Source organism: Manduca sexta, chromosome 15 (genome assembly GCF_014839805.1).
Source record: "Manduca sexta isolate Smith_Timp_Sample1 chromosome 15, JHU_Msex_v1.0, whole genome shotgun sequence".
In the NCBI taxonomy this organism is placed as follows: domain Eukaryota; kingdom Metazoa; phylum Arthropoda; class Insecta; order Lepidoptera; family Sphingidae; genus Manduca; species Manduca sexta.
The window spans coordinates 2,557,139-2,581,853 of NC_051129.1; the positions used below are offsets into that span (position 1 = coordinate 2,557,139).

The 24,715-nt window shown below is 36.1% G+C and overlaps 1 protein-coding gene across 3 annotated transcripts in view; it reads left to right on the forward strand.

The window, feature by feature from the left end:
- LOC115453417 (probable E3 ubiquitin-protein ligase RNF144A) overlaps positions 1-24,715 on the forward strand; it is a 196,894-nt gene that overhangs the window by 56,301 nt on the left and 115,878 nt on the right. For 2 of the 3 annotated variants that reach the window (XM_037438911.1, XM_037438912.1), the window contains one exon: positions 14,681-15,455. In XM_037438911.1, the coding sequence (XP_037294808.1) occupies positions 14,721-15,455 (735 nt within the window). In that variant the 5' untranslated portion in view covers positions 14,681-14,720. Of the gene's footprint in view, positions 1-14,680; positions 15,456-21,013; positions 21,188-24,715 lie in introns of those variants that run through there. The other variant, XM_037438913.1, reaches the window with a different exon arrangement.

Here is a 24,715-nt window from a genome sequence, read left to right on the forward strand (position 1 = left end):
TGGATGTTTTAGGCTATATTTTCGTAGAGTCGCAAGCAAAAGCTAATATTATACAAATATGTTTTCCTTTTGAGGTATTATTTAAAAAAATATGTCACGCTTTTACCCCCGAACGGGTAGGCAGAGGTGCAATCAGGGCACTTAAATTTAACCAAGTGTGTTTCGTCCCATAACATGATTGATAGAAGGCGATCCTATTACCATAACATGCACGAATGGTTACAGGCATGAACGCATGAATTGAATGCAGATTTCGGGCTGGTACTAAGCATTGTATTAACGATAGATTTTGTTAATGTGGATCGTGAGGGTAAAATAATTTTCCGAAGTTAACACGAAAACGATACTTTTCATTTTGTAAATAGACACAGCTCAGTGTAATAACGTGGCTTTGCGATCTGTAAGTAGACTTTCGCATAGGAAAGACCAACCACTACTCAGAGGGGTAACATTATGGCTGTCTGTTTCTGTAGCGTAACAGTATTTAAATGCGGTTTGAAACACATTGCCTGTATAATTGGCACTATGATATGTGATATGTAGTTTGGAAATAATGCCATGTGGTGTGAAAAGTTTGTGCTTTGTCATTCAGTTATTGGTGGTGTTTTTATTGTTTATGGGCACTAGGCAGGCGTATATCAGACGAGCAACTGGCTCGTTTTATCGTTTTTACATAAAAGAAAATTTTGGAAGGTAATACCAGGAATACATAAGGGTAAGGCGAATATGCCGTCTGCTCCCTTGATGTTGACTAAGTACTAAAGCAGTAAGTCAAACAAGTCTGCCATCGAAACCCCGCTCTCATTGCATCCGACCGGCAAATATTTGTTGTTTGTACGTTTCTGTGCGGTGGATAGGGTTTCCACTTTCAACCATACTCAGACATGATAAATTGTGGCCATGAAAACGTCAATTTGCTTTTTATTATGTATACCAAAACATAATTTTACGGTTACGATTGCTTAATGTTTATTTGTTTATTTTTCAACTGTGAAAATTGTCTGTTAAGCGAAATTGCAATCATAGCATAACCTTTTAGGTATACCTGAAATTATTTTGAAAACGTGCCAACCCTAACGTTGGTTTTCAGTTCACCAATAAACAATACTTTTTTGCAAATCTCATATTTATGAATGGTGAATGCGCTAGGGCTGTTTGAGTTGAAAAGTATTTATTGTAAAAACTAGTTATGATCGTATATTTCTGTCCGCTGCACTCCGCTTCATACAAATGTATGAAACTCGAGCACTTCAATATATCCGGTTGGAATCGACGGCAATACGTGGTTGGAAAACTAGAGATACTAGATAATCAACTAACTCGTGAGGTTTTATACTCCTTATATCTACCTTAATCTATGTATATACCTTTAGGGCCTTCCCCTTGACTAAACTACACGGTATTTTATGTCGATTTTAGAAGCCATCGATTCAAAATTTATAACAAATATAAAAAATAATTAAACATCACATTTCTGCAATATGTTATCTTTACTTTGGTTATTTTAAATTTATTGTAATGTGGATATTGTTCCATTCATTAGGTACATAATGAAAATAACACTAAAATATTTTATTCTGTGCATTTCCTAAGGACATGTTATTTTAATTTGCAGTCAACACGATTAGATAGAGAATTCAATAAAGAAGTTTTGATAGTTTAAAGGATTCTTAAAAACACCTAAAAGCGATTTTTCAAAGTAATTATTCGTAAATCTTTGCACATTCCCGCTGGTAATTCGTGCGCAGCCATGCAACGAACGAATGCTCAAGGTCATTTGCTAGGAGAAACGTCTTAATATAAATGTTTTTGTTGGTTTGCTTTTTTATGCAATATTGGAGAAATAGATTAAGATCTTTTCATAGAGATTGTACTCACAGCGTGTTAAATGCCTTTTAATTAGCGATGTATGCTCAAAAAATGTCAAATGTATGAAACCCATATCAATGCTGCGAAGTATTTATTAATGTACTAAGTAGTTACCAAAGGATATCCAATTGAATAGCTGTCATTTGACGCCAATTATGTTCTTTATATGGCGTTGTGTACCATTTTTTGCTGCGTTCGGTCATGTTTCTATTATACCTGACCTGACTTAATGTATGCTATTAAAATAATCGAAACACGTTAGCGATTCCTTATTAAGTCTGATGTTAAATTGTCAATAATTAATATTCCGCTTTTTTTTGTAGCAGCAATAATTAATAAGTGGTGTTGTTGTTTAAGTACACGTTATAACTATCGCGTTGAGGTCTCAGATTCGATCCCGGACACGGCAATGCGGCCCTACTACACCTGACAGTAAATGGAGTGTGGTCCGAAAGAAGGTCGACTGACGAGAGATGATTAGCCCTCTACAGTTGACACAATTATGCCGGCCTGTTGAAACCGGATATACACAGGCTGATCCCGGACCGCTGCACACTAACTTGGGCCACTATGGCGGGTTTAACATCCTATAGTAAGCTGGTCGTTATCCATGCGGATGTAGAATATATCACACCACCTGCAAAATTTTGGCCAGTACAGAATTCCCCACAAGTTGTACCGGAGTTGGTCGCATATAACGATACATTTCTGTCTACCTCTGAAAAGGATAAATTGTGATACTATGTAACAAACATAATTCAACCACGAAAACCCGCATCGTACAGATTATTCGCGTCCAGCAACGCGTAATAATTAACAAAAGGATATGTCCAACGATACTGAATATTCAGAAGTTCACGGTACGGCTAACTCTAAAGTATCAAGTGATCAAGTCATGTTTATTCTCGGTTAACGAGTTGTATCCTTTATAAAAAAAATAACTTTTTATATTTTATAAGATCCCGTTTTAACGAGTAATGGTCTGAAATGATGTTTTAGTTCAATTAGTATTCATTAGTGACGCAATAACTAAAAGTGATATTAGTTCTAATGTAGGTATGTAATGTCTATCTAATAGTGTGTTCGGCTGGTGGTAGGATATATTTTATATCGGCCCGAATAGCGACCACCGTACCTAAGGTGTTAAAACCCGCCATAGTAGCCCACGTGTGTCGCGTTCCGGGATCAGCCTGTGTATATCCAGTTCCAATAGGCAGGCATAATTATGTCAACCGTCGAGGTGAAATCATCTCTCGTCAGTCGACATTTTATTGGAACCCACTCCACTTACCATCAAGTTCAGTGGTCAACTTGAAAATCATCAGTTCAAGCGCCGTGCATATATAGACAAAAATGTAGATTGAACAGCGATCAGATATTTGCTGATTTGTTAATTAGGGTATAAGATGTATTTCTACGAGGTCGTGAAATCATATTTGCAACATTAGAAATGTGCAATGTGCATCTATCATCCCAGGCAAAGGCTGTTAGAACAAAAAACAAGGATATTATCTAATAAGTTACAACATTGAAGACCACGTGTAATCCAAAATTCCTGTAATAGTTTTACTCCGAGATTGTAAGTTGCAAATTACCATAATATTCTAAATCCCTGAACCGTCCTCAATGTGCTCAAAATATTACCGTGGATTCAAGCCGGGTATTACCATTACGTAATCTGACAAAGGAAAGTTTAAATTGAAAACGCTAGTGTGACAAACGGCTTCATAGAAATGCCGATAAAAGTGAACGAACAATGCGAGCTCATGGTTTCTTGGAACAGCACTTTCTATGTGATTGTGGATAAATAGTTTGAAATTTTAATTGGAAGGTGTTGTAGGGTAGGACGGGGCTTATAGGTCCGCGGGTAAAAAGGTCCACCACAAATATCTCAAAAACAAGTGACGTATCGTTGTTGCTAATGACACAAGTGTAAAGATGCGGGCGCGGAGGGAGGAAAGCGCTATCGCTGGCCGTCGGGCGACGTCGCTTGCGGGAGATACACGGTCGCGTGTCCAAATTTTGACGTAAGTATTTTTTTCGTTTTGAATATTTTTGGTTTCAAGGACTGTTTTTAAGTTAACGATGCCTGGAAATAGTTTTTTATTATACGTTATTTAATTGTTTTTAAATATTTATAGTCATTTTTAAGTTAGACTGAATGTTTTTTTTTGTATAACCTCTATAAATACTCACACGCGGTTGGGGTAAAAAGGTCCGGTTGGACCTTTTTACCCCAACCGCGAATTATTTTTGTTTTATAAGAGTTTAAATATCTATGTTTAATATTCTAAAATTTTAAGTGCTGATTTGTTTAATTTTGTTCTTCAACTGAGACTGAATATTAATTAAAGTGTCAAGATAGTTAGAATTGATAAATAAGACTTTATATTTTCCAAAAATATATTGTTATTTGTTTAAGACTGATTAAATTTAATTATACTTCAATGAAGAGATTATATTTTTTTGTAATAATGATAACCTCATGTGTTATTTTTTGTTTTTTTGAAAAAACAAATATACTTTTGATTTCCATTAAATTATATGTAGTTATTATTTCATTAAACCCTTTAAAATTAAGAACGAAATATTGGACCTTTTTGCCTCCTCGGTGTCCCTTTTTACCCCTACTATGGGGCAAAAGAGACAGATTACAATGTCTAGAAAAAACAGTAAAAATATATATTTCTATAATGATGAATCAACCAAGAATTGTGCCAAACATAGTTCGATAATTGTTTGTTTCATATGTGTTGTTTGTTTTGTTGTAGTAGGTTTGATTTTCACAATGTAATTGCTAGAAGTGAAATTGGACCTTTTTGCCCCGCCCTACCCTACTGCATGCGCGGTACGATAGCGCTCCGAGGTCCTGGGTTCGAATCCCGTGTCGGACAAAGTGATATTTGGGTTTTTCTGCTCAGTATCAGCCCGGAGTTTGGAATTTGTGCCCGATATGGCGATAGGCCCCTATCACATCATGGGATGGAACACACTTGGCGAAAAGTTGGTGCCCTGATTGCGCCTCTGCATACCCCTTCGCGTATAAATGCATGTTGTGTGTGTGTGTGTTACACAGAATTTTTGAGTATACCTTTTTTTATAGTGAGGGTTACATCACTTGGAGTAAAATGAGGTGACGAACTCACTTCGCATACATGTCTTGCTACCATTAGACGGACTGATATTAGTTGGAAGATTACATTACGTCACATACCTTTTGGTTTTCCTATGTTCTTTTAGCATGACTTCAACATTCTGAGAACTGTTTATGATTTTACGACTGATGTCCAGAGACTCAACGAATTTAAACGTTCTAACTGACAATATTCATGAAACAGCATTCGTCATTCCAATTTTGTCCATTAGTTGAATGCATGTATTCGATAGATAAAATCTATCTAAAAAAACCTAGCCTAGAACTATAGAACTAATAACGCCGCCACGAAATGAATGAATAATAAAGTATCAGCCGCGAACACCGTGACATGTAATTAGTCAGACATCAATCCAAATGTTATCACGACATACATTATTAATGGTTTTTTATAATAGATTTTAATGCCAGAATTGTATTGGCAACCTTCTGTTTAGAAAGATGAAGGTTTCTGAGACCACATGTTTTTGGACTGCATTATTATATGGTGTCTTATTCTGTATGAAACTGTAAAGGCGTAACACAACCGTGTTACGTTATCTTGAGCTTTGCGTGGAATGATATTCTGTATGCCAATTTATATTGTCTTGAACGTGACGCGGTGCGTTACGTGCCCGTTACGCATTGTCAAAATAATATTTCGGATAGAGAATAAGATCCATGTTTGGGTTGGATTCTTGGCTCAACTGAAAAGCTGAAACAAGCGCTCTCCAACCAATTAACATAAGCAAAATTATAAGCGTGTCTTAGTAATCAGTTTTGTCTACATTCCTGTCGAATTAGATCAAACAGTATTCCACCCGTGATGCTCCGTTACGTGCCGCCCCATGGTCAGAAAGGGGCCATCTTAAAATTCCGATTCTAAGCTAGCTTTAACCTTGTAGGAAAGAAATATTTTAATTTGGAGTTATTTCTGATTTTTTGAAGGCAATCACACTTGTGAATATTTACGTTAAAGTTGTTATCTTTGATCAGATAGTTGATAAACCTTATGGACTACTTTTCTTATGATATGAAATGGTTGACGCAAGCCATCGATTATCAAGTTGCAATAACCTTCCAAAATATAGTGAGAGAAAATATAAACATAATTTAATATGTATTGATATAATTAGAGTTTAATTGACTGCTCCTAACAAAGGCATTATTAAAAAAATACGTATTATATTATATATTTTAATTGGTTTATTTAATATGAATTTTGAAACGAATTTAAGGTATTTGAACCAGGTCAATAAGAAATGGGGCTTCACAAATTAGTCTAAAAGTTACGGAGAAATAATTTTAAAATATACACCGTGAACCAGTTCAAATATCTGACCCGGTTAGTCAAACCATGATCCTAATTATATTTTTTATTGTTTAGAAAAAATAAACATTACCATTTCTCATAAAAAATGCGTAAAGAATTTTTATTTCTTTATTTTAATATTCTTAACCTCTTCTTTAGAGATTTCTAGTGATTTACATATAAACTCTGTATAATTAACTACAGTTTTCCAGATTTTAATCTTTATTAATATTTCCCAAGCTATATTTCATTAATTAATTGCCTTTGTCAGTTTCTTCTCTGCTATTGTTGGCTATTGTTTTGCTTTTACGAAATTCTCATTATTCAATGGGCGTACGACATTTCTGACGTTGTACTTGATAAAAAATCTTTTCATAGTCAAATGTCAGAGCCTTATCAAGTTGATGATGAATATGTTTATCATTGATTGGTACGCTACACAAAATGTTTTTTATGTTCTATAATGCTGTTATTTTTTACATTTTTACAATATACGTAATATGATAAAAAAATTATTCATTATTAAGGGGTGAAAACCTTTGAATATGAATAAAAGATTTTTTTATATTGGTTCTAAAATTACAGAGAAAACAGCACACAAAAAATCAAATATTTTTCCACCCTATATTACTGTAAATATGGATGCTTCTAGCGTTTAATCATAACCCGTCTGGAACGTTTTACGTTGTACACAACCGGTATCGCTCACAGAAACACGGAGCAAGACTTGAGCCGAGTTAATGATCAACAGACAATGGTGTACTTACCATGGGTAATTTGTTGTACAGCCATTGTTGGTACAGGGCATTATTCAACCATGGGAGTGATTAAAACGTCTCCATGGCTGGAGGATACGTTTTGGGGAGTTTATGGTGGTTTATGTTGAACTGTACAAAAAGCAGAAGGTATTCTTTAAATTCACGCTACAAAAAATGCTGTATTCGTGCCTTGAATATATATTGTTATTATAGTCCTATTAGGAATGTATAAAATATTCTGCCACGGAACCGTTAAAGACAGTATTCCAAATTCAAATTCATAAAATTCCTAATTAATTACGTTTTTTTTTATATGCCAGGAATGATGTGCACATTTATCCGTTTTTTTGTAACATAGAGGTGAGAGATTACACGACTTAAATGTACTCGCAAAAACAAACCTTATCTCTGGCTGTCACGCAGTCGGATGATTTAAAACTGTAATACAAGTCAATTGTGTACACACGTTTCCCACATAGCATGGGAATTATGTTTGCAATCACAGAGCACAATGCAAACGTGTACCGTGAAAACACGTGAACGAATCGAGGTGTGCCAAATATTGCCTGAACCTCGTCGATGCAATATGGGAGGGTTTTGATGTTGGTACAATCATTTCTGATAACTAATATAGTTTTGCTTTGATATGTTGCAGTAGTAGGATTTCCGTATGGATACCGTTCTCTTGGGCTATCCTCAGATAGTATCTAGGCTACGTTAACTCTTATAGGCTTCTTTTCATCCCGGGAAAACTTTTTCACGCAGGTGGAGCCGCAGGCAAAAGTAAATTTGATATAAACTATAACTTCATGTACCCAAAGTGCGTTAAAAAAATTCGTATTAAATCTAACTCTCCTAAAACATGGTCTATACGTATATGTGAAACCAAACCTGACATCGTTGCGCAACGGTTGTCGCTGTTGCTTTCTTTCATATGTAAATATGTGGCAGACAATGCGCTGTTGTGATATGCGAATATTGATGAGGTTTGGGAGATTGGCGTGTAAGGTCATGAATATTTGGGTAATTGTGTGACATGAATGTAGATAATGACGTCGTGACAGTCTAGTGGGTAGTACCAACTGCTGAGATGAAGGTCCTAGATTCAAATGCAATTACTGAGGCACGAACCTCTGACTTTCCAACGTGTTAGTAAATTATGGCTTGATTGAAAGTTAAAAATAATAAGTGATGAATAGAATTCTGCAATTTGTATTCGGAACGAAGACTCACAAATTATACAATATAAAACTTAGCTAATTTCATCAAGTATTTGATTGGTCTTTGTCGTAGTACTGTCAAAGCTAGATTAAGTGCAGACCGGCCGGAAAGACGCCATAATTTACCAAATAACGTGTTTATTGCTTCCAGTTTTCTTCATGCGTTATTCATTGCTATTAATATTTAATCACGAGCAAATAACCGAATAGTGGTCGTTACTAGAAACTATAAAGGTCAGATAAGGTGATAATGTAGGTTGAAGATATTTTTTCGAAAATAAATTTGTTTTGGGGAAAGTGGCTAGGAATATTCAGTTGTTGGAAACCTAAAACTGACTGGAAAAAGACGACCATGTAATATTTGATATAGAAGTTACGTTGTTGATATGGGTTAACGTCCGTATTCAAAAACGTTATTTATCTAAGGACGAAGCGTTGCTGGGATAACAAGTCTGATTCTCAGCTTTGTTTACCTGACAGCTTGCTGTTTGTTCAGCTTTGTTTATCTGACAGCCAACTAGATTAAAGTTGTATCTCAATATTAGCCAATCACAACAGCCCGGTCTACGCACTGCGAAGGCTGGCATGCCGTTAGCACTGAGAAACAGACTCGTTATCACAGCAACTCTCCGTCCTTAGATAAATAACGTTTATGAATATGGGCGTAAGTGTTTTGGATATTAAACCAGACAAAAAAGTGGTAAAGAATACTTTTACTTCAATACCATACGTCGATGTAATTTATATGTATTTAAGTATAGATACATAGAAAACTAGGTATTGGTTTAATACTTGGAGTGCACCTTGTACCGGCTGCCCACCTTCCCTTGGGAATGTTCCACATAGCATAATATTATGCAAATCAGCGAAGTTATTACGAACACCTCATATTAACGATTCATAAAACAATGATTCAAATAGTTATAGCACCTAATAAAACGTGCTGCGAGTCACTGCATGGTTGAAGCTGAAAACCTTTATTTGCATTATGACGATTATTTTACGAGATTCCATAATAATTATGATAAAAGTGCAGAAGAAAATGTTTAAATGGAAAATGGTTTTGAGATAAAAGATAAAGAAAGTGCGTGTCAAGTCGGTAGAGATCGTGCCAAACTGGAAGTCAAATAATTTTGAATGAAGGATAGTGGAAATAGTACTCCAAAGCCGAGAAGGTATCGTTCAATTTTGGTTTGTACGATGTGCATAGTGATTAGTGACGGTCTTTTCTTTCTGTCGGGTCCACGGTGGTTCATAAGACCTTAATAATAATATCAGCCCTGTATTATATACTTGCCCACTGCTGACCACGGGCCTCCTCTACTACTGAGAGGGATTAGGCCTTACTCCACCACGCTAGCCTAGTGCGGATTGGTAGACTTCACACACCCTCGAAATTCCTATAGAGAACTTCTCAGGTATGCAGGTTTCCTCACGATGTTTTCCTTCACCGTTAAAGCGAACGATAAATTCACAAAGTATACACACATGATTTTAGAAAAGTCAGAGGTGTGTGCCCTTGGTATTTGAACCTGCGGACATTCGTCTTGGCAATCCGTTCCACACCCAACTAGGCTATCGCCGCTTTTAAGACCTTGGTTGCAAATTATTTTTTCTGCAAATGTGATTCATTATCATTTTTGTTAGCATAACTATCATCTACATAGTCCAAAACCGCAGCATTAAGATGGATTTGTGACATAATGTTGCTTGTAGTTATAGTATACATATAAGTTGTTGAAAACTCTATTGGGATCAGCTAAATATGCGCTGCAGTTAACACTGTAATGCTGAGCTGGATCCATTTTGGTTTTTGATTTCTTTGCTAATTTAGTTTTCTGTTTTCTTATTTGAACTGTAAGTTTTTAAATGATATCAAAAATAATAAAATATTTATTTATTTTATTTAAATATGCAACAGTAAATAATTATAAAATTGCCTTAATAATAAAGACATGTGTGGGCTATCAGTGTGTCGATCGTGTGTCGAATGTGCCACCAAGATAAATCTGTCGACCTGATAAAAGAACTATTTCGCTTTGATAATATAAAAATGGTTTTATAAGAGTATTTACCATTTGTTTGCGAAATTAGTCATTTAGAAATTGGAGTGTAATATTATCTTTATTCTATTTACTTAAACGCTACATTGTACACACGGTCTATGCGGCACGTAGTTGTTATCTGGTTATGTCATCCAATCGCAAATCTAGAAGATTCCTTCTCTACAGCTGCTTTGATGTTTTTCCATTGTTTTTGTTTTTGAAATACGTTGACTGGCCTGACAAGGGTCGGCATATACAAATACACTGGATTTTCAGGTGAGCGCTGTAGACGCTCGCAACTCTTTGGAACTAAGTGACTATGATGAGAGCAAACTCACTATCGCGTTACGAAACTCGGCTCAGGACAGCCACCAGGAGAGGATATAAACGATTTTAAGAACTGACTATCTTTCTGGTTTCCTTATTCGTCGGAACGCGGAAACTGTTAGGAAGGTCCGGAGGATCGGGAACGCAGTGAAGTCCTCGGCGGCGAGCACCGAACTGCGGTCTTGAGTGTTGGGATTTCAAGAACTTTTTCTTACGGCCAATAGCCAGAGTGATATCGTCATCTGGAATCGGTTAAAGATTTTAATTGTTTATACATTTTGGTACACGGGGTCATTTAGAGAATGCGTTACTAGATTAAACCACTTACTTGTCTTCTTGAGAATAACTAATTATAATAAGTGAACCGTAGATGTAAAAAAGGGTAAGTTTCGAACAAAATAAATATCAAAAGTAATTTTAATTTTACACGCACCAATCCCACAAATATTAGAAAAGAGATAATACTAGAATAATCACACTTAAAATCAGAAATACACACGATATTGACACTTAACTACAAAAATTAATAAAAAAAACGCAGAAACCTAAAACCGAGATTTTTGGCGATAGGTAATATTCGTTACGCATAAATGATTTCAATATTAGCAGAGGTAAACGAGAGAACTTTGTTTCATTGATCAATTCAATATGAAAATAACTGTATGTTTGTGTTGGCCTATAACCTCCACCTGTGGGATTATCGCGCGTATAACCAATAATAACGAATTATGTCACGTTGAAAATATTTAATTTAAGATGTATTGTTATAGTTTATACGTGACTTTACCTCCGATGTTATATCGATATTGAAGGTTTTTTTATAGATTACAAAAGGCTGTGCCCATGGTGTTTAGTTTTTTTTTATTGAATGACGAGCGAAGCTTGCCGTTTGCCAGATGGTAAGCGGTACGACCGCCCACAAACAGTAGAAACACCATCCAACAATTACAAAGTATTGTTTGGTATTCCACTGCGCTCGCCATCCTGAGACATGAGATGTTAAGCCTTTTATGCTCAGTAGTTACACTGGTTAAAATGTATTTCAAACGGAACACAACAGTGACTACACACTGCTACTTGGCGGCTAGTGTAGGTATTGAATAATTATTTAAGACTAATTATGGGATGCCAAACCATTTGTAAACGATAAAACGTTCGTCACAAATATTAACTCGCAAAATTTATAAATCGTAGACATAATACAACATGTAAGTAATTTGTACTTTTCAGCAACTAATATGTATTACGAACACTTTGATATCAATGAACTGTTACGCGATCAGAGTGTCTTCTGTTATTTTATAATGCTTTTTTTGTTTGAATGCGCTAATATCTGGTACTCTGACCTGATTTTGAACATTCTTTCATTAATAAGCAGCTGCGTTGTCTCCAAGAGGTATAATAGGTTGTTTTTGTTGCAGCAATCGGTATTTTAGGCAGGCAAAGCCGCAGTTAAAAGCTAATTAATAAATATTAGTACAAACATAAATGAATCTTCATTTTATTACACACTGATTGCACTTAATTTAATAAATATATGATATCACAAATGTACCCAGAAGTAAATATTTAACAACATTATCAGTAGCTTACGTGAGTGCGTTGGGTAAATGATAAGGTGCTGATAAGGCACATTTTAATTAACACCTAGCTTGTCGATTTATATTGATGGACTTGAAGTTCAATAATGAAGGTGAACGAGATTTTAATGTTTATATTTAATAGACAGCGGGTAGTTACCGCATTCGGATAAATATTAGACCCCGTACTATCTGATAGGTATATATTGTTCTTTTATAAAACAATTTTTTCGTTCTTTTTGTTCAAGCTTCAAGTTTATTTATGTGGCAAAGTGAGCGCATTGTGTTGAGCAACATTTGTTACTGAACAAATGTTGAGTAAAGAAACTCCATCATCGACTCACCACAATATTTACAGACTAAGAAAGTCTTTCTGAGACTTCTTTTTTCAAACGCCTGATGTCATACAGTGTAGACTAGTGTTCATTCGATAACCTAGACCTCGGCTTAAAGTGATGACAATCATCTAGATAAGTTATCTAATGTTTACAATTTGCGAACCGAAGCGACATTCGCAGAGGGCGTGATGTAAGTGTAAGGTGCTGATAACTAAGCTATTAGAGATGCAAGCAAGTGGTCCTTATGAAAATGGTCACCATCTATCTACTGCGTTCAGGGGCTCCTTTTCCGCACTTCGCCCGTAACACTTCGGGCCGTTGTGCGTGCTATGCCAGCTATACGTTGACAGCTCAGCTTCTTCCAGAAGCGCAGGATACTCCTGGTTCCCCCACAGGCCTTTCGGAATGATCCCGGTGTACCGAGGATTTCAATGGTCACCGTCATAAACACAATACTAACAAGGGTAGCGCAAGACAATGGTAACGTCCACTTATAAGGTGGATAGGCGTGAGGCGACTTGATGGCGGGTACTGGAAATCGGATTCAACAGTTCGATCTGAAAATCTTTAGTACAGTTTCATGTTTCGCAATGGACGTCATATGACTGATGATAATGTAAATGTAGCCTCGATGGAAGGCACTGGGTATAATTCCTACCAGCTCGATAGCTACCTTAATATTTTTGCATTACATAATAATTATCACCAGACCCTATGTAATATTCATTTTGTTGTGCTGAATGATTTCTTATGTTTACGCGAATGTAATGTTTAGACATTAAAATGAAAATTATGGTGATCCCGTGACTACGGGGGCTGCAAAGTATTCAAAACTTCGGGAGAAAACTAAAATATAAATAACTGCGATAAAATCCGAAAAATAGTTTAATTTTAATTATTGTGCTAAAGTAAAAAATAAAGTCAATAAGTATAAAGCATGTTCCAGCATGGGACAAAAAGTAGATAAATATGGATTTATCAAGGCCCAAAATGGAAATATCGTATTTGACTGTAGTTTAACTAAACGTAAACTTGTTCCAAGCCTTATGAGAGCCCTAGTGTCAGCACAGGTGTGGTAATTACACCGAGGTAACAAGAAACATTTTTAACCAACGCAGATATTTCTGAAAACATATTAATTAACATGTATCTGTAGTTTAAACATTTCATAAATGTGGTTAGTTAGGCAATGTAAAAATTGCTGTGGTTTCCTACTGATTATATAGTATAGATATGTAGATTGTCTTGGTTATTTTAATGGGATTCTTGAAATAACATTATTATTTAAAATATTTATTACGTTGTCAATGCAGCTCCATAAATAGATTTAATCTTAGTATGGTTTTCTTATGACTCATATTATTACAAAGAAAAAACTTAATAACTAGCATCGTTACGTTTAATTAACTTCCTTAATCATAAAGTTTAGATCAAGATATTTATAGAGAGTTTTAGTTATATTATAAAATCTTTGTTTATATGAAATTTCAATTTGCTTTACATGACAGAAAGACAGTCTGCGAAAGTTCTCATACTTAATAATGTTTAGCTGTCTATAAGTAATAATAAAACATAGTCCATAAATATAATCGGTCAAATATTTCAAGATGTAGGTTAAAGCCCATGTTAATCTCTAAGCACGCTATTTTTTTTCATTATTTCAGATCCATCATTGATGATTCCATCTAATGATGTTAAACATGACATAAATGCTCGTAATTAAATAAGAATCGCGGACATGCGACACGGTGTTTATGTGCTATTGACATGCTTTTGTTTCAATTACATTTGTTGTCACACGGGCGACACTGTAAACAACGCGCACCGGCAATTTATCTATGCCGGCAGTGTTTTAAAAGTCTAAAAATCTTTGTACGTATCCTTTAAAATCAGATTTTGGTTGACAAACATTTGCACAGTCTTTGATTGTTTGCTCACTGTCTACGTTTTGAATGCCTTTGTAGTTTTCTTGCTCACTTATTATGAATAGCGTTTTATAGTTTTCGATTGTGATACAAACGCGTTCAAATTTGGTAATTTTTTTTGTGAATTTGTGATATTTGATTTGTATATAAATCAATTGCTTTGTTTGTTGCAGGCCAGTTTGAGACCGCGGCTGTTCAGCATTGCCGCTCACCATGTTGCGTCCGGAGTCGCCCCTCGCTGACCACCGCAGCCTGCTGCCGCGTCGGCTACTGCCCACCAAAGCGCAGATTGGGCCGGCGGACAAGTGGAAGAACAGAAGATCTCTAGAACTAAACCCACCCAATGAGCATTCCGGTTACGATTACCCGAAACTACTTATATCGAAAACGACCGACTCGCTAAATACCGAATGTCCTCGAAAAATAATTAATAAACAAGATTCCTCGGACAGCCTTAAACGCGCACTCTTAGCTAAAGAAGAGAAAAAAGCCGCAGTCAAAGAGGCAGACAAGAAGGCTCAGCTTGCGAAACAAGACTCCTGCGATAGTTTGAAAAAGACTCTGTTATGTAGGCAGGATTCGAACGAGAGCGCCAAAAGGAAAGAGGCGGAACTTAAGAGGACACCGAAAGAAGAAGTAAAGAGGTTAAACGAGATCAAACGCGGTAATGACAAGAAGGGTTTGCTCGAGACTGATACAGATGAGTCGTGTAAACGGATCTACGAGAGGAGGACGGGGTGCGCCCGCCCGACGCTACCACCGGTGGCAGAGAAAGGCGTCGTTACACCAAACTCCCCAAATGGCAGCCCAAACACGCCAAGCGTGGCTGCCGTGGCAGAAGGCTTGGCCCGCTGGGGCAGCGGCCTTTTGTCTCCCCGAGAGGAGCCGAGGTTAAAAGCCGCCAGGAGTTGGTACGGCTACGGAACCCTATCAACAGACAGCGAAAAGGTAAGACTAGTTATTTTTTAGTAATAGTTGTAAAGAACAATGCTAATTGATCGAATTAAAAAAAAACGATATTAATCAGTCAGCTTAGTACCGAGTTTTTATATATTATTGATACGGATTCTCAGACATAGTTCCGTTACGTTTTTATGGAGTTAGCGCCGGTTACACGTGCCGGCATTACTTGTCATTTATATCAGCTGCCTAAATACGAATTTTATTCAATACGAATCATTAGCTATATATATGTAATGGTAAAAATGTTTTCGTAACTTCTGGAATATTCCTTCAATAATTGTATTGCTAATTAATATGCAACGTTGTGTTCAGTACTACGTGCTTGTTTATGTAAATCGTAACTTATCGGATCTTGTTCGCTGATGGACCTTGTTTTTGTTTCTACTCTAGTTCAAAGTCTTGTTTACGTTTAATTAGTACTTTGCTAGTATCTTAATAGTTTCGAATACAGATCAGTATATATTACCAAATATGGGCCTCCCATTCGTTAATAATTCAGTTTTCTAGTTTGTTCGCCATTGTGTTTATAATTTACATATTGTGTGTTGCTGCGTGCGTTATAGCTGCTATGATCTTGGCACTGAATTCTAATGATTCTTCGTCTTGCTTGGAATCAAGGTCAAGTCACAAAGTGATTGAGAGCTGTCAGTTAACACTGCATAAAGGGATCCTTTCGACCCCAGCGCAGAACATAAATTTGGTTTTCATATTTTATTATTATAAATTACAGAGTCCATACAAATTTTAACAAAATTTATATTTACAATATTTTCGCACCAGACACCCATTTTGATAGTAAAAATAGGATTAAAACTCAATCGACACTATCGAATGGAAAGTACTCCATCTGTAGTCCATCATGAAGACTACGACTTGAACTACTGAATTAAAAGCACTTATTGATCGACTTTCAATTCTGACACGTAAACATTAGGGTGTATTTTGCCGTAGGCCAAATTTTATATACTATATATACTAGCGATTGTCTTGGAATTCCGTTTTAATGTCACAGACAGATAACAAATGCGTGTGTGTCACCTTGTGAATTAAGTGGCACATGGGTCTCGTGTGGCGATGACAGATGTGTATCGATATATCTGTATATCGATACATTGTTATTGTTTTATTTTTTGGATATAATTATGTGTTCAACACTGAAGGTCAATTGTAATTATTTCCGTTTTTTTTTGTAAAACATTTGTTAAAATTTGCTGTTTGCCAAAATAATGAAAAAAATATATATTATGTAGCGTATATTTGTTAAACGTATCGATAACGACTAACATATAAATAATTATTCTTGAGAATGGCTGTTAGATTAGCAGATTAAAATATTTGTGTTTTATCGATTCTTCATTATGCGTCCGACTTTTAATCGTTAAACTTAAAACTATCGTCTAGGCGTGGCAAGTCGTATATGTTTAATTAATTATGTTTCTCTTCTCTGTCAATATTTTTTATAAAGGTGTTTTTAGGAAATGAATAAAGTCATCGATATCGATATTATTTACGAAGTAAAATACCCTCAAAAATCAATCCGTTTGCAAGTTGTGCACGTAGATATTTTATTTGATATTCATTCAATAGAAATATTTTTATAATATATTTTTTTTAACCTTGTGCCCGATGGTTCCATCGCTGTGGCCGCACTCCTCCATGTAACATTAGCAGTAAATTTGAAGGCACCTTAATTCCCCTTAATTTCTTACAATATTTCCGTAGTTTTCATCAATTTTTATACTGTTATAATGTCTTTAGAGTCCATCATATTCATAGATGAAATTGTTTGAGCCACGATTAAGGTTGCGTGGTGGTTGCTTGTGTTCAAAAATTTACTTTGCTAATGGCTTTACAATATAAAAAATAAATATTTTATCAATACATACGATTCATTACGCATTAATTTAGTTAATTCAAATACTGATTCATTTACTATTCAATTACAATACCAGGTGTCAATATTAAAACAGATTATTAATTCAAGAAACTAATTCGTTTTATCATAGTGTATTATAAATGTTGCCAATTTCTTAATTGTATGCCTGGTTGGTGTATACATTATCTGAGTGCATAATTTAATTACGTCATAATTATCAAATTAAATTCATGTTTTTTACGAAGGATAATTTTAATGTGAGTCTTTAATTTTTTTCTGGTGTATTTATTAACATAATGCTCACGTTTTTGTCACAATGCTGATCTGAAGATAATTCAAGTTCGATCTTCATGTAATTATAATTTCATTCTTTTATGGTGAGTGGGTTTCGGACCTTTTCATTTCTTTAATGCTCATCACCATAATATTCACCATCCTGAACTTGATATGTTGCATGACCAGGGATTCGTAATCAGGCGTCAGAAACCTTAGGTCTAAAACCCATATGAATGCTATAGTTACATCCAAGATATAACGCATAAGAAAGACCTGCCTTTACATTATATATAGTTACTATGCAGTGTGCGGTGTTTCCTCAACACATCATCGTGTTTCCCCATTATTAATATCTAAGCCGTCCTCACAATTCAGACTTTATCTAAATATATCATCCTTAATAATACGAGTGTCTGGTTTTTCTTCTGAGACGGTGTTACCAAGGTCAACTGACAAGTTGATATTAAACTAAATGATATTAAACTGTTCTGTATATTTTGTGACATCCTTCGTGGCGTAGCTGTAGTCAGGAGGAATAGATCACGTCAGAATTTGCTTGTGGTAGGTTATATTTTGTATCCGCTTGGATAACGACCATCGTAGACAAGGTTTTAAACCTGCCATAGTGACCCTAAGTGTGTCGCGTTCCGGGATCAGCCTGTCTATATCGGGTTCCAACCGGCCGGCATAATTCAGTAGACTGTCGACAGCTAATCATCTCTCGTTGGTTGATATTCTATTGGAGCCTCTTCATTTACCATCAGGTGCAGTGGAGTCCCTTTGCCGGGCTCTTACAAAAAATAACACAAATAAAATCATCCGCTAATAAAATTATCCAGATTAATTGTTTTTTTTAATGTATACATCGAGACTTTCTGCCGTATCATTTGTTACAATATCTTGCTATATATAATAATAATATCAGCCCTGTATATATACTTGCCCACTGCTGAGCACGGGCCTCCTCTACTGCTGAGAGGGATTAGGTCTTAGTGCACCTCGCTGGCCTAGTGCGGATTGGTAGACTTTACACACCTTCGAAATTCCTATAGAGAACTTCCCAGATGTGCAGGTTTTCCTCACGATGTTTTCCTTCACTGTTAAAGCGAACGCTAAATTCACAAAGAATACACACATGATAGTACACTTTATTATTCATAATTTTAGAATACTCAGAGGTGTGTGCCCTTGGGATTTGAACCTGCGGGTATTCGTCTTGGCAGTCCGTTCCACACCCAACTAGGCTATCGCCGCTTATAATTCTGATAAAATGTTACGCATGACCATATAACAATTGCGGTTGGGGAGCATCAACACTGTTCATGAGTAAACTTAGCGCTAATCATCAGTCAAGGAACTCGATTGTTTTAAAATTGATCAATGAAACATCTGAATCGGTTTGACGAGATTTCTGAAAAATCCGAGATGACGTTGACTCCCTCCATCCCTTGGAACCTACTCTGTGGTTCGGTTTAAGTTATTATATTTGCGTTCTATTGTGTATAGGTTCGCAATTATTTCATTTTAATTTCTTTTGTTCTTGGATTTTTAAAATTTTCCTTTTGCACTAAATCATGCTTCTTAAGTGATTTTATATTAATAGAATAAGGTTGAGGTCAATTAATTTCTATTATTATGATTTATATATTATTATTTTAAACTTTTACCCGTGGGGAAATCCCATATATGAGGGCTTTTTATAGGTATGTGCATTGTGCAATACAAGGAAAACATTCTGGGTATTAATTCAAATTTTGTATTTCGAGTTAGGAATCATGATTCAGCATTAGCCCAGCAATATTTTGCCGGTTTCTTCCGCGCTGCACTTCCTTATCGTTGGATTTGATATTTTATCTGCAATGCTATTAATAAAAGACAAATGATTTGAAACCTGCTATTGCTAAAAATATGGTTGCTTTTTGAATGTAATTAAGTTTAAAAAGTGAGAGGGTAGGTAATATATAGTATGGAATACGTACTTATATTCTAAGTTTCTTTTCGTCTTTATTCGCGATCGGAATGATAGCTAAACTATGCTATAAATTTTTTATAGTATTATTTAAAATTAATGCTAAAATATCGCATAAAAAACAATTTGTAACAAACAAAGAGCGCTGTCAGCTGTCTTCGTGTGTTTCCAGTTGTTACGCCGACGCTTTGGTACCACACGCGGTGACCGAATAACGCAAACACATTGTTTTGCATGCGACAACTGTTGCGGACTTGTTTGTTATGCTTCCTGCAACCGAGTTAGCGTTACACATTTTAAATTCTTGTGGATTCTGCAGACTTTAGGTTAAGTATTTGTGTATAAGTTCAGGGAGCCCTATTCCGTCTACGGGGCAAACCCGTCGTATTGCAATTGCACGCGTTCTAATTAAAAAACAGGTACCGAGGAAAATTTTGGGCATAAGTTGCAAATTTACGTATTGATGATATAGTATGTTTTTTTTATTGCTTTGAATGACGGGACGAGCTTGCCGTTCGCCTGATAGTAAGCGATACGACCGCCCATAAACAGTAGAAACACCAACACCTTGAATTAAACAACTATTGTTTGGTATTCCACTGCGCTCACCATCCTGAGGCATGAGATATTAAGTCTTTTTATGTCCAGTAGTTACAATAGGTAAAATGTCCTTCAAACCGGAACACAACAGTGACTACACACTGCTGCTTGGCAGCACAAATGGACATTGCGGTGGTACCTACCCAAGCGAACTTTCACATATGAGAAACCTACCACCAGTAGATACATGTGGTCGTACTGCCCTAAAATTATGTAAAATATGTACTCAATTTGAGATGTCACGCTCCATCTGTCACCCGTGGGTCGAACTGAACGGAAATAGGAAGCCTGAACGCGGAACGTGCGTTTCTGTAATCTAATTTATGCCTTAACAGTTTTTGCATACATAAGGAAGCGTGTAAGGGCGGCTCCACACTTGTGCATAACTGCGTGAAAAACGCCGGTATTCCATTTTTTTATTTGTGTTCATGTCTTGAGTTTAAGAGATATAGCGAGAGAGAAAGCAGTATAAATTATTATAAACTTGGATGTGAGAAAAAACGCCGACAGAGATCGAACCGTGGGATTTGATAACATTACTAATTGCCACTAACTGTATCCTGAATGGAGCACTTCCAATGAACATGGCTACGTTTCACTAACTGGTATATGGTTCTAGGGTATAAGTTATTTCTAGTATGTTATCATTATTAATATTATTCGGACTAAAGTTTGCCTCACGATATTAAACTCATGACTTTCTTGATAGTCGAAATACGTGTTTTCGAACAAAAATGTCACAGTAGCACATTTAAATCCCAAGACATAATTAATGAAGTGCATAACGCATATTTTTCATCGTGGACCCGGCTTTAGGGTGCGCACGCGCCGGCGACATAACGAGTCGCGTGGCTGGCGCGGGCAGACGCGCCACTGTCAACAGATCGAACGAAACACGCCGTTCGGAATTCAATAATAAGTGCTATTATTACAAGTGATAAGTGTTTGTTAGTTATTGAACATTGGATTATGCCTGGTGAAGTGCGTCGAACAAGGGTAAGGATATTGTTGTTTTGTAAGTACGCGTGCACTTTTATATTGCGTAATGTAGCGATAGCCAGACTGTCTCCGATACTGCTGCTCTATCTCGGTCTCTTGTATGAGGATAGTAAGGGACATAAACAATATTCGAATCGTTATTCGGGCTCATTCGAATCAGAATTTCAAGTACAAGCCCATTGAGTGGTATAACACATGTTTTCCAGACCGTCACCACTAATGGCCGAACACATTAGCACAGAAATCTTATCTCCAAAGATGCACAACACCGAACAATTATACACCTTGTGTCCTGGGGAATTAGATTCCGTTTCATTTGCACCGTGGGTATGTTTTGTTAACATTGATACAGCGATGCATACGTGATTTGAAGACAAGTGAAATAGTAAACATAATTTGTGACTCCGAAAATAGGTTTAGTAAATGTAGAAATAGATTAGTTGGTATGGCGATGTGTTTATCTTTTTTGAAGGTAGATAAATATATTTTATTCTAGTTTGTGACTCACGAAATGTTTTGCCGTATTTAGACTTGTTTAAAAACAATACGGGTCAGGTTTGCTTGTTAGTAAAAAAATATGTCTCCTTTAGATATCGTTTAGGTGTGTTTGTATGTAATACTGCGGGAAGCACTGACGGATAGATAACATTTATACACGCATATCAGGATGTTAGTAATATTCCAAATATATCGACGATTGATTCAAAAACAGGTGCGAGGAACATTTTGTGATAGGTCACGATTGCTTATTGTTTGCATGCTAGAGCATGTTTCATGTTTGAGGAAGACATTTAGAGAGAATTTGCTGTGACTCGGCTTCGTGTATTTTTATGGGGTTCAATATACTGTCGGTTTGAGTGCATCTGCATTTTATTTATACGTGCATCATAGTGACCCCATTCACCTGATGGTAAGCATTTTGGCCATTCCGTTGTCGAGAGAGGCTAGAATGCTTTACAAATTAATAATTACAGGTTTAAGATTACGGGAACATTAATTTCCATAACTTTGTGTTTTTGTTTTGTAGATTTCTAAGTTTTGTATATTAATTTTTGTATTCAATAATGGGGGTGACATTTTCATTAATGAAAAAACCCTCTAAGGAAATAAAGAGAAAAAAAAAACCTGATGGTAAGTGGAGTGGGGTCCAATAGAATGTCGACTGACGAGAGATGATTACCTCTCAGCATTGGACACAATTATACCAGCCTGTTGGAACTTATACACAGGCTGATCTCGGAAGGTGACACACGAGAGCCGCTATGGCGGGTTTTAACACCTTGTGTACTGTAGTCGCTGTTCGGGCGGATATAAAATATGTACTAAAAAGTTCTGGAGTGGCGACCACGAACCGGGAGACGCATCGTAGGCAGGCCCCCCACGAGATGGACCGATGATCTGATGAGGATCGCCGGAGTCCGATGGATGAGGGCGGCCCAAAACCGGTCCCTGTGGCGTTCAATGGGGGAGGCCCATGTCCAGCAGTGGACGATTCCCAGCTGAAATAATGATGATGACTACCACCAGCATGTGTTGCATTTATATGTTTGTGAGGCAATGGACGCATATCAATCTAGCATTACTTCATTCAGATTTTTATGTCTCTCAAGTACAAGACGAGCACATTACGATGGTAAGCAAAAGCAGTAGCAACACGACACAGAACAATAATATAAATATTGCACCGTGTGGTTTTTACACAGCACTCGTCCTAACATTAAAGGTATCATAACCCGGTAATTATAGTATATTACGATGTCGGTTTGCAGACGGCTATTTAGATTTTTATTGCCTGTGTTTTATGTCTTAATCTCTTGTTGTTTTTATTGAAATAGATGTAAGACATAACAAAATACTAGAAAAAAGTCTGTCTAAAATAGTGTTATTAAAAAATGAGAACGAACTAGTTTATTTGTAATGTTTTTCCATTAGTTACGTAATGTTTTACTCGAGTTCAATGTTAGTGATATCACGTGCCGTTTGAAACCTTGGGTAGGTATATAGAATTGAAAATGGTAAGCGATGGTAATTCTTGTCAACCAAGTTTTTATTACCGTTCAATATTTTTTTTTACACATTCTCCCCGTCCCATCTTCACTAAATAGGCGGAAGACTGGGTTTTTCGAATTGATTTACCCAGGACCATATTCCCTAGAGATGATATTGCAACTTGATTATTTTTTGTAATAATATAAATAGCGTATTTAAGCTATGAGACCGTTGAGGTCTTGCATCTGATCTCATATTGGCAATAAATTGTATTTCACGTTTGGAAAATATATGGGCTAGTAAGTATAAAAATTGAACTAAATACGATGATAGCTTCCCCTTCACATTATTAGAGGTATGAATTGGAGCTATTGGACATGTGCTGCAGTGCCCCTTGGGGCCTAAAAGACGTCTTAATCAGACTCTCGCACATAACGAGTCCTGAATTATTTTTATTTGTATATAGCAAACGTAGTACTATTAGCAAAATTTTAAAAGCTTTTAAATCTTTTATAACTATTTAAATGTCAGTTGTTATTGTTAGCATACAGAAATAACAGCGGTATTTTTAAACATGCGCGTCACACGTCAAGACGTCATAACACGTTAGTTATTGTGACATTTGCGATTGTGAAAAATAGAATGCAAATGCTTTCCAGTTTTGTAGGTCGTTGCGTAGAGCCGTGTTGGGTCTGAAAAAATACAGAATTATAACATTTTATATGGATAGGGGCTGGTAATTATTGGCGATTCTGAAACGGACGTGTAATCACGTTAATTCTTGAATTTATTATAAAATTTACGTATGATGTAAAGTATGACGTACACGCTTTTCAGGTTAGGTGGTGTAGGAAATAATTTGCTGAATATCAAGGTTGCGTCGGCCACGTGTAATGACGTCGACACGAATATAATCTGAAAAGTATTTATGACTTATGTATTTAAATGTATCATTTATAGTATTATAAATTGTAATGTGAATTGTGGAGCATGTCAATATTCAAGCTATTTTTGTAACTCTGACATGACTAGCTATTTATGTCTCTGAACTTTAAATGTTTTTTATTTGCTAAATCTCCGATGAACAGGTGGAGACATTTAAAAAAAAAATGTTTTTTATGTTGCTCGATATTGACTCTAATTGATACGACAGCCAAATCAAATCAAATCTTCGCCGGTGATTTTTGGTATATTAGTTGATATGCGTTTGCGAAGCGATTGCGGTTGTCGCGTGTTTTACTGTGGCTCGTATTTATACTTACAATATACGTAAGCATGTCAATTACCCCTTCCGATTCGCACCTTAATCAATCCCTTATTAAAATATGAAACGTCACGGTTTTCTAGAATATTAGTCCCAATCTGTTTTGGCTTATGAAAATGTGTAGGAATCCTTTGCATTATATTAACGTGGTAATTTTATATGCAAGTATTATTTCAGTCTCTCGGCACGTAATGACGTAGATTACAGCGCGTAGGAATTGTGGCGATTAAAATGAACATAATTTATCCATGGTTTAAACATTATTTTGTACT